The sequence below is a fragment of the Acinonyx jubatus genome, chromosome D1, assembly GCF_027475565.1.
Source record: "Acinonyx jubatus isolate Ajub_Pintada_27869175 chromosome D1, VMU_Ajub_asm_v1.0, whole genome shotgun sequence".
Classification (NCBI taxonomy): domain Eukaryota; kingdom Metazoa; phylum Chordata; class Mammalia; order Carnivora; family Felidae; genus Acinonyx; species Acinonyx jubatus.
Window position 1 is genome coordinate 91,711,953 of NC_069390.1, and position 11,801 is coordinate 91,723,753.

The 11,801-nt window shown below is 43.6% G+C and overlaps 1 protein-coding gene across 6 annotated transcripts in view; it reads left to right on the top strand.

The window, feature by feature from the left end:
- The window catches only part of MSANTD2 (Myb/SANT DNA binding domain containing 2), a 31,416-nt gene extending 23,579 nt beyond the window's left edge, over positions 1–7,837 (top strand). For 3 of the 6 annotated variants that reach the window (XM_015074081.3, XM_053203936.1, XM_027036826.2), the window contains 3 exons: positions 190–289; positions 1,904–1,964; positions 6,302–7,837. In XM_015074081.3, the coding sequence (XP_014929567.2) occupies positions 190–289; positions 1,904–1,964; positions 6,302–7,154 (1,014 nt within the window). In that variant the 3' untranslated portion in view covers positions 7,155–7,837. Of the gene's footprint in view, positions 1–33; positions 290–1,903; positions 1,965–6,301 lie in introns of those variants that run through there. The other 3 variants (XM_027036824.2, XM_027036829.2, XM_027036828.2) reach the window with 3 other exon arrangements.
- The last annotated feature ends 3,964 nt before the right edge of the window (positions 7,838–11,801 follow it).

Below are 11,801 nucleotides of genomic sequence, written 5' to 3' on the forward strand. Positions count from 1 at the left end.
TTTAAAGGAATAACAAAAGACTTTGTGTCTTAGACCCTTCGCAGGTGTTACAGTCGGGTGAAAGAACATGGTGTTGGGAAAAGAAAGAGCAGTTACACATTTGAACAGTTGGAACAGGTGTTTGGTCAGGGAGGATGGGATGCTCAGCCCTGCCAGCCTGTACTTATTAACAGTAGTGGCTTGTACCAGGAGCTGGAGTCAGATGGCAGCACTATGGAGGAGTATTCACAGGAGGACTGGGGAAACCACAGTCAGGATCTCCATGGCTATCCAACAGATCAGGAATTGGGTAAGAAAGCCAATACATATGATACTTAACGTGTGTGTGTGTGTATGTGTGTGTGTGTGCACGCACTCCCCTTTATATGTGTATTTGTACTTAGTAGTTCAGTTCCTGCTGTCAGCACAAGGCACACAGCCAGCCCGTTTGGGGCAATCTGGACATTGTTGGTTTAGCCCTCAATTGCCAGCTAGTGCCTGGTGTTAGTCATTTGGATTTGCGGACCAGCAAAAGTCCTAAAGACCCACAATTCGTAATCAGTGACAGGTAGAAGAATCCTATATGCCATTTCAAATATCCTACACCTCCTTGTTCTAAGATAGCTGCCAAGAAGGTTAACTCTTGGCTCAAAACTGCTGTAGACATGACTTTCTTTTCCTTGCTTTATTCCAAATACTTTTTATTTTCTGTTTGTGATTTGGAAAAGGTCCCCACCCACACTTTAGTCTGAACAAAAAAAAAAAAAAAGAAGAAGAAGAAGAAGAAGAGAAGCCTCTGTTTATCTTGAAAAGAGATTATATTTGAATTTTATCAGTGATCATACTCCTTCAGAATTCATTAAGGATCCCATATGAGCAGTGGCTGGAAATATTCAGACTTAGCATTAACAATGGAAAATAAAACTCCTGGCCATCAAATCTAAACGCGGGTGGCCTAATTAAGAGGGGATACGTAGTTAGTTTTTGTTTCTTTTTGCAACAGACTCTCCAGTTTGGATTTTTATAATTTGGAAGTGCTAATCAGTTTCTGCTGCAGTCACTGGGCTTCAGTAGCAAGTTGTGTGATGCGTGTTCCCTTACAAGTAAATGTTTTCTCCCCAGTGAGCTACTCGGGCAAGCTCCAAAGAAGTGTAACTAGGATTGGCACTATGAACGTGCTTCCCTGGCTTAAGATAAAAGTCCACAGGCATTGTTTTACAGAATTCCTGATGATAGAGAAATGCTAATGCAAAAGAAAAAGGATTAAATGCTAATATTTCTTTCAAATGCGATTTCTTTTTAAATCTCTCAAATATTGGAAGACAGGGAGAGAAGAAACTCTTAAACTGTAAAACTAATGCCATGTAAAAGAAACTTAAGGACTGGAAGAATAAAAAGGGCAGATACCAAGTGATCACTACCTTTTAATTTCCAAACAGTAGTAAGGTCTAAATTACTTTGGCATCTTGTAACTCTGGTTTTGCCATGGAGAATTAAGTCACCCAAACCTTTGGGAAAAAATAAAATAAAATAACATGCAGAGTATATTGATTCTGATATTGGGGGAATAGTTGCTGTGTAAAACCTACATAGAAAACCTAAATAGAAGAGAATTATTTTTCATTCTTGTTCCTTCAAAAATCATGTTTGCAGTGAAATTAAGCTTTAAGCTCCTAGCTAGAAATCCCACTGGTGACCTTGAAGAATTTTATACTTGTAGAGCTGGTTTCTGATCTTGCATATAAATGTATGCATCTCATTATATAAGGGTTATATTTATAAATCTGGCATTGGACAGTGTTTGACACTAGAATTACGGTCTTGCGTTGGAAAGTATGGAACAGACAGTAAACACAATGACTTATGTACATAAATGTCTGCTACTTAGAAAAATATAATCTCTTTCAAAAACCTTGCTTTTCAGATGAAATACCTGTCACAAAGAGAACATTAAAAATAAAACAAGAGTCTTCTGAAGAAGCACAGTAAGTAGATGCTTCTTTCTATAAAGTGTATTTACCTAAATGTAATGACCATTGGGAAGATCCAGAAAGTCATGGCTGTTGTTAGACTTGTGGTGGAAATTGTAGGCATGCCACTGCATGTAGTCATTGTTTCACATCTTCTTAGCTTAAGTTTGCCAGTGGTTAACCAAAAACATTGAGAATTTTGTGTGCGACACAAAGAAATAAATGTATTACACAAAAATAAGTGTGTTTATGGTGTTTGCCTGTACGTGAATGTGGATGTATGGATGTCCAGTTATGGTACTGAGATGATCCATGGGGCCCTGAGTTTATCTGGGCTTAGGTGAGAGGACAGGAGGGCCAGAGGGGCACTTACATTCCTTATGATATCACACTCTAAGAATCAAAAAGCAAGCTCTTAGACAGCCTTTTTATGCATCTGGAAAAGAAAGCAGTTGCTGGAGGAAAGATTAACCTGGGCCAGGGCCCTTCACCTGGTGAAGTTCAGCACTATCTCTTCTGTAAGGATATCACAGCTCTCTGAATTTCAGTGATACTATATTTGTGGTTCTTGTATTTGTTTGTTTGTTTTTAAGAGAGAGACTGTGAGTGGGGTAGGGGCAGAGAGAAGAGTGGGGGACAGAGGATCCAAAGCAGGCTCTGTACTGACAGCAGCGAGCCCAACGTGGGGTTTGAACTCATGAACCAGGAGATGATGATGCATAACCACCTGAGCCACCCAGGAGCCCCTGTTTGTGGTTATTTTGAATAGCTTTAAGTAAATCCCTGATTATATCTATGAAATATATTAAAAGATAAATTTAGTGGAAAAGTGGAGGGACACCATTTTTTTTTTAAGCCTGGTCCTCACCCATTTTTTCTTCTGTACTTCATTCCATACATTCGATCTTGATGTTTGAGGGATGGTGGAGAAAGGGGGAACAGGCAAGACAGAAAGAGGTGTGATAGGCAACAAGCAATATAAAAAGGAAACTGATGTTTTCATTTACCAAACCATCACCACCACCACCCTTTGCAAACGCTCCTGCCTTTTTCAGAGCATCTGTGGGACCAAAGAATTCCCAATATCAGCTGCTTCCATGACTGGGGAGACGGTGAAAGTTTAGGGATCAAAAATTGTTCCTTAAAATTGTAACCACTCCCCACTCCTTGAAAAAGAAGTTTATGGCTCAAGTCAGTAAGTTTGAAGCCATCTCTCGTTGGGAAGTAGGTCTGTTTTCAAATTGTGACATCGGAATGTCCCAAAGAAAGGTTAACTTTGATGAGTATTTTTAAAAATACATTATTACAAGTCCATATCTTCAGACCCCTATTCTCCAAAAAGGCCATTCTCTCCCCTTCATTAAAATGTCCCATCTCTCCCTTTCACCCAGGGGAGACCCAGTTGATGTAACTGGAGATGAAGTGAAACTTTACAGAATTGGTGTCACTATGTTCAAACCATCTGCACTTTTCTTGTGGTTGGAACTTCAGAAATCAGGAAGTATAATAGACAGTTCTCTGGAACCACTTAAGTACCTGGGTCTCGTTTTCACTGTGCTCTGTAGTTTTACAAATGTGATGAGTCTTAAGCCCAGGGACCTTCAGGCTGAGGCAAGAAACTAAGCAGGGCAAGAAACTGACAGGCTATGTAGAAATAGACAGCTTTGCTGCCTCTTCTCGAGGTTTTGGCTCACAGGGGAAAAAATATTAGATTGATTCCTAGTAGGCCATTTATTTTCCAGTACAAGTTTCCCCAGAACTGTTTCTTATTGATGATTTAGGGCAATGACAGTGCTGAATAAAATAACTTCATTTGGGCATTGGATTATTTTTTTCCTCTAAGTATAGGTGGGATTAGCCTGAGCCCGCTGACATAGCCTATAGTTAAAATATTCCATGCTTCATCCATAAAGAAGAGTCACCTAATCTGCTCATTCAGTCCACATTTATTTGTCAAGTGCCTCCTTTATGTCAGGCATTGGGACACGTCAGTGAGCAGAATAGATGAAAATCTCTGCCCTCCCTCCCAACTCCTTAGCCTGTCCTTGAGGTCAGTGTCACATTTCAAAAGAGGACACGGAAGGATGTGGCTGTGAAAGATAGCTTTTTTTGAAAGCGTTGACCCATGCAGAAACATGGTTCTATATCTTCACCTCACAAGCACCAAGCTAAATGTGAGAGAAGTGATCACTGAGTGCCTTTGTGTTCTCTGAGAAGAACAGTCCCCACTAATCCAGTGGTTTCATCAAGGTGGCCACGCTGATACTTGAAACTTCCATGACAAACTCAAGAGCGGCCGATAAGTCCAGGGCAGTCTTTGGCTCCAAGAAGCAGCTGATAACCAAATATTGGCATTTTGTCATCTTGCAAAGAAAGCCAAAGAGAGTACGAGGACAGACTGAGAATGGCTGTGTGGGAGATTCCCCATTTTGTTCCAAAAGCTCTTCCCCTCAAAGATACAAGAATTGAATAGGAAGCTTTCAAGTATCTGTCTCCTTCCACGCAGCCATTAGCAACCAATGTACATCCTCTTCTCTTGCCTGTTGGATTGTACATAAGGACGGTAGTTGAGTATTTTTGTAGTTTAAACCTATAACCGATGTAGACTGTGATAGTTGGTTGCGAAGTTAATACATAACAGACTTCAATCTTCCAATATCCAAGTTTTGCCATACCTGAGAAACAAACTTGTAATTACGTATCCTCATTATAGTACGTGAATTATTGAAGCAGCAGTTACAATTATAGGAGTTAAGCAGCATGTGAAACAAGAACTTCCCAGCATTTTCTGCCTTACTCCTTAACTATCCAAATCAAAATTGAAATTGTTTCTATGCTTTTGTTCCCTGTTAGAAAGTATTTTGTTAAAAAAAATTTTTTTAACATTTTTATTTACTTTTGAGAGACAGACACAGAGCATGTGAGTGGGGGAGGGGCAGAGAGAGAGAGGGAGACAGAATTTGAAGCAGGCTCCAGGGTCTGAGCTGTCAGCACAGAGCCCAACGCAGGGCTCCAACCCATGAACCACAAGATCATAACCTGAGCCGAAGTCGGGACACTTGACTGACTGAGCACCCAGGCGCCCCGAAAATATTTTCTAGAATAGGCTTGATTCATTCATTTTCCCCTCTTAAAACCTGAGCTTGATGTAGACCTTTTCCATCTGAATTCTCAGGTCTTAATTTTGTGCTTAACTGACAGTTCTTCTAAATTTGGGAGTAGTAATGAATTTTATTTTATTTTATTTTTTAATGTTTATTTATTTTTGAGACAGAGAGAGACAGAGCATGAACAGGGGAGGGTCAGAGAGAGAGGGAGACACAGAATCTGAAGCAGGCTCCAGGCTCTGAGCTGTCAGCACAGAGAGCCCGACGCGGGGCTCGAACTCACGGACCGTGAGATCATGACCTGAGCCAAAGTCGGACGCTTACCGACTGAGCCACCCAGGCGCCCCAGTAGTAATGAATTTTAGACAAATAGAAAATGTCATTTTGTTTTTGCATGAGGTCATTAGTCCTAATCAACTGTATATTTTCCTACAGCAAACACATATGGGCCAAAATTATTGAACTTTAAGAATTTCCAGGTTAGAAATTAAGCTGTTCATTATTTTAATTGATACTGAATACCTTTTTGAATACAACATCCTTTGTCTGCTTTTGGTACTTAGGTCTGAAGGCCACCATGTGCATTATAACAGCCACTTTATAAGTCACTCAGAGAAAGGCAAACACCATATGATTTTACTCATATGCAGAATTTAAGAAACATACAAGCAAAGGGAAGGGGTTACCAGAGGGGAGGTAGGTGGGGGATAGGTGAAATAGCTGAGGGGGATTAAGGAGTGCACTTGTGATGAGCACTGGGTGATGTATGGAATTGTTGAATCACTATATTGTACACCTGAAACTGATATGACACTATGTTAACACTAGTGGAGTTAATAATAATAATTTTTAAAAACTCTTGATCCTTGGATTTCTGAAACCCTAGGGTCTTAACGTATCAATAGTTACTAGGTTTAATACAGCCAGACTATAGAAGTAATGGAAAGCAGTTTGTCATTAATTCCTAGAAATTTCCTAGAAAGAGTGTTTCTCAGATTTTAATACTATGATTGTCTAGACCTGCACTGTCTGATAAGGTAGCCATTAGTCACATGTGGCTATTTAAACTTAATTTCAAATTATGATTAAAAATGTAATAGTTCACTCACACTAGCCACATTCTCAGTGCTAATGGCTACCATATTGGACAGCACAGATGTAGAACATTTGCATCATTGCAGAAAGTTGTGTTGGACAGTGCTGATCTAGACACCTGAAGAACTTGACTTGTGTTTCTCTTTCCAGGAAGAGAGACATCATGCAAAATATTGTACAGATTTTGGAATCAGTACAATTGAAATGGGAACTGTTTCAGAGCTGGACAGACTTTTCAAGGCTTCATCTTTCTAATAAACTGGCCATTTTTGGAATTGGTTATAACACCCGTTGGAAAGAGGATATCCGTTACCATTATGCTGAGATCAGCTCCCAGGTGCCCCTGGGCAAGCGACTCCGGGAGTACTTCAACTCCGAGAAGCCCGAGGGACGGATCATTATGACCCGCGTGCAGAAAATGAACTGGAAAAATGTTTACTACAAATTTTTAGAGATCACCATTAGTGAAGCTCGGTGCCTGGAGCTGCACATGGAAATTGACTGGATACCCATCGCCCATTCCAAACCAACTGGTGGGAACGTTGTTCAATATTTATTACCAGGAGGCATTCCCAAAAGTCCAGGCCTTTATGCCATTGGTTATGAAGAATGTATTGAGAGGCCCCCCTCACCCCACATGGAGCGACGTTCCCTAGACCCAGGAAAGGAGGGCCGGGTTGACTTGGAGACCCTGTCAGCACAAGCCTCATTACAGGTGGAAATCGAACCCACCCGAATAATCTATTGCTACCTCGGGATTGCTGAGGTCAGGACTCTCCAGCAATGCTTATTTTTACATTTCCAAGCAAATACCAAAACCTTCAGCAAAGATTGGGTTGGTATTAATGGGTTTTTGTCTCAGAACTGTATTGTGGATCCTGGAGTTTCCCCCAAATCCATCTATATCAAATTTGTCGAAGTAGAGAGGGATTTTCTTTCCGCTGGCTCTTTAGTTGAGTGCCTGGAAAAAGCCATTGGATACCCCTTAAAATTTAACAACTGAATGTCATCCTTCATAAGGATTTGGGCTCTTACCTCCCTCTTCTCTACTCACTTTCCATTACTCAGACTGCCCCTCATCCAGATGCTGCCATTAGACTCTTCATGGGAATTCTTTCCACAATTGGGCCAGTACAACTTCTATGGAATCATACTAGACTTGGGGCAGAAAAAAACAGACCTCACCTGAAAATGCTCATTTTGAGCAAACAAGATATACAGCGAACTTGCATGGTGGGTCAACTGTTTCTTTTTTAAAAACAAAAAACAATTTTTAAATGGATTTTAGAGCCCTAATATAAACAAATGTAGGTACATTCCATATTGGACAAACTTATACTTTGAGTTTCATATGAAATTGAAAAATTGTATTTTTTTCACAATGTTTCATTTTTACACATCTCTATGTCTCTATATAAGTGTTATTTACGACCCTGAATAAATAAGCAATAGATAATGGCAAGTTAAATCTTGAGTCACCGTAAATAAGACTGTTTTTCAATATCACCCTTAGCTATATTGTATATAATTTAGAGTTTCATTTTTTTCACCAACCAAGTGTTTTGCTATTCCCGATCAGTGTTGCCTGCAAAGACCTTTGTTTCTGTGATGTACCAACTTTATGGTTGTGTTACCATTTAAACTTTTTAACAAAGAAATTATTAAAGTAATTCTTGACCTCTTGGAGTACTAGTTGAGCTTTTTGTAGCAGAGCTGAGAATGTATGGAACAAATGGGGCATTTCATTTCATATTTCCTTTTTTTTTTTTTTTTTTAAATGACTAGGATATTACTGCTGACCCTAAGCGTGTGAATTTGTAAGAGACTTTCATTCCTCATCGTTACACTCAGTAGTCAGGGGCGACTCTCTCAAAAAGTACAAGTGGAGAACTGTCATCATGCTGTTTACAAAAAAGGAGAGACGATCCAATAGAAACACCCAAAACGTTTTTGAAAGTGATCCACAGGGTAGGAGGTTGTAAGAAAGAAGTCCATTAGGAAAGTGGTTATCACATTTCGATCTCTCAGGGATTTCTTTGCATCAACTAGCACTTCACTTAGAGGTTAGTGCTCTTCACTAACGACTAGATTTACTAGAAGGGCAGTCAAGGATCACTTTGGTCTTATGGCCAAGACTTGTTAGATTGATGATTTATCTTTAATGAGTCCCCCAACATCTCTCAGGTGCTCTGCTTTACACTGACTGCAAATCCAGGTAAGAGCTCTAATTTTCCCCATTTTTAATACTATTGAAGATAAACTTGCACATTGATAAAAAATATTCTTTTCCTTCCTGCACCCTGGTCTCAAATCAGTGATTTTCTCATCCTGATACCTCTTGGCTTGTTGAAGCTTATTTTTCAAATGGCTAGAGGGCTTCTAATCAGTGGGATGACTTATGAATGTCATTTTAGTCTGGGTTTAAGGAGTTGGCTGTTTTCTGATAGAAGCTGCTAACCAGGGTTTGCTAGTTGGGGTGCCTGGCTGGCTCAGTTGGTAGAGCATACAATTCTTGATCTTGGGGTCATTAGTTCAACCCCCACATTGGGCATAGAGATTACTGAAAATAATTTTTTTTTAATGGATGCTAGTTCAGTGAGAGTGTAAATATTCTTGGAATTTGAGTGTAGAACCTCTTCTCCCTAGTACAGTCTGTAGGTATGGGCCTTATGAAATTCTCATGAGCTTGCTTTTCTTTGGAACTTGGAATTACAGACCTAAAGGCTGAGGCTGCACTGACCATCTTATAGCAGTAATTTCTTAGTATTTCAGCGCTAAGTGCTGCAGGAAAATGCATTACCAGAGTACCACACGGTATCCCCGAAACTTTGCCACTGACAAACCCCAAACCAATGTGCTTCAGGCATTTTTTCCACTCTATCCCACTTCCTGCTGCTGTTTAGTTACTTAGCTGGGGCAGATCATTTGGGGAACATTTAGTGAGGATGTTTCAGACTGACCTAACATTACTGAGAATGGGGCACTACTAGACCACTGTGAGCAGCACGAAGAAGATGGCCAAGACTGGATCCAGGATCCAGTATGTTTTCACCATTTGGCTTCGGACGGATGAGCCGTAGCGGCAAGAGGACAAAACTGAACACTGGGAAATGGACGCTTGGAAAGAAAGTAGCTGCTGCTAACTGAATATCTAGTTTCTTTGGCCAGAACAATCTAGAAGAGAGGATAGCAGGGAATCAGATAACTATATGAGCTTTGCAAAATAAAATGGGGGGGGGGGTGAGGGGGCTTTAATGAAGCCTTATAATGAGTCAAGGGGGACGGAGACCCTATGTTCAGACATAAGAATCAGCATGAGAAGATACTTTGAGATATGAGATGAGGTATAATTGGAAGAAATACTAGTGACCTGCACGTCTCTTAAATACGAACTATGAACTTAGCTCTTGCATGCAACATGTTTGTGGAAGCAGGCTCCAGGTCACTCACGGGTTATCTGCCAACATTCTCATTTTACACAAGGGTAGAGAATAGGGTTCGTCCCAAAATGCATCTTGGCACTTTCAGAAAGGAATAGAGCTGCTCTGCTAACTGCTGTCACTTTGACTGGCTCAGGGTCAGCAGAAAGAAGTGGTTGGAATAGGCGTTCCAGTGGGAAATGTTTTGGTTGGGGTCAAGGGCGGTGAGAGTCCTCACAGGACTGCCCCTGTGTCACATGGAGATTTTCACTGCCTACACATCTTTGGTTGCAGCTTTACTTCTGATGTTGCAAGTTATTTGGGATCTAAATTCCAAAGGAAAAGTTGGCTACAGAGAGTATGTATATTGAGGCTCTAATATAGCACTTGATAGGTATGAGCACAGCCTGCGAAATTAGTTGCTTTGGCGTTCCTGAGATGCAGCCGAAAGACTTTGTACTTTCTTGGAGGGAGTTACTTATTTGGGGTACATTAACCCTGGTGTGGAAATGAAGGAGGAATGTTTACAGGAGCTGGTTTGCAGTGTAAACTAAAGGAAAATTTGAGTGTGACAGAATAGAAAAACCAAACCAACAGCCCCCGCCCCTAGTACACACACACACACACACACACACACACACACACACAAAACACCTTGACAGTCTAAGCTTGTAGGTCCTCGAATAAAGGTATGAGACTGGCAGTAATCTATTTCTGTTGCCTTTGCTGCCGCTGAGCTGCCAAGTATTAGATTCCAGGGGTTACATGAGCGGTCTGGTGTTTGCATAGGCATTGCTCAAAGCCACTGCATGGCAGGTATTTGAAGAGCAGCCAGCAAAGTCACGCTAGGAAGAGGCATCTGAAAGGGTCTGTGGGGCACTGTGTACAAAAAGATCTTGTGCCGTGCAAGCACAAGGACCACACTCAGTGTTAAAACAGTGCAGAACTGTATGTGGAGTAAATGGAATCGGAGCCCTGACTGCTTTTCTTCCCAGTCCACTGCCACTCGGAGCAGGCAGCGCCAAGGATTCTTTGTTATGCTTTCTGCCCCCGGTGACCTTTGCTCGGCGGTTAAGCTGTGCCCGGATGTTTGAAGCATCTGTATTTTGGCTGTTGGACAGAGAAGCGAGAACAGGTGCGTCCCCTTCTGTAAGGGAGCTGCGGCCGCCAGAGGGCGCAGAGGTGCCTCTGGACAGACCCGGCGGAGGGGCGAGAGTGTGGGGGGCGGAACGGTTAAATTAAATTCGCAGCGAACGCGACCTAGTCCCGGGAATTAAAGGATCAGAGCCGGCACGATGACGGATAAGGGGCAGTGAAGATACAAGGATAAAGAAATGGGGGGACTTTGTCCAGTTTACCTTCCCACAGCTGCTCCTTCCTCCCCAGTCAGCGTAAGGCCTATAAACCATTCTGGCTGGAGGTGAGGAGCTGGGAGCCGGGCTCCTGTTTCCTCAGTTTCCTGCTCAGCATTGCTCCAGTCCTTTCCCTGCTAGGGGTGTGAGGCACAAGACCCGGTCACCTTGAGGGCTGGGTTTTAGGGGGTCTCCGAGGACCTGCGGAGAGCGCCTCTCTTCGCAGCCCGCAGGCGCAGACGGTCCCCGCGCGCACCTGCGGGCGCGGCCCTAGGCCTGCCGGGTGGCAGCTGCGGGGGGCCCCCTGCGAGGCAGGGTGGAGGCGGGGCGGCCGCATCTCTTCCCCGCCCGGCTCGGAGGAAAGCAGCTGTTGCGGGCGGGAGAACCGCGCCCCTTCCCGCCGCTCCGCCCCACACACTTCGGAAGCGCAGTGGCTCAGGGACCACGCGGCTCCCCTCTTCCTCCAGGAAGGCTGTCCCGCTTAGGCCGAGGACGCGGTCCCCCCAAGCCCGGAGCCAGAGCCCAGGCCGGCTACGGTGTCAGGCGTGCGGGTGGCTCCTGGACGTCGGAGGATCCCCAGACCTCCCTCCCTTCCCCGTCTTCCGTTCCCACCCCAAGCGAGCGGAGTGGGGGAGGGCATGGCCCCAGTGTGGCAGTTCGGGACCTTCCCGTTTCCCCTGGCCCCCGGCCGGCTGTGGGGGCTGTGGGGACACCGCCACTTACCCGACCCCACCCTGCGTTCTGCCTGGGCGGAGGCCGCGAGGTCCGGCCGTCGGAGCGCGGGAGCCCTCCCCAACCCCCGCCCGCGGAGGGTCACCCGCACGCCCCGCCCGGGGAGACCGCGACCTCTCCGCCCCCTCCGGACGCCCCGCCCCCCTG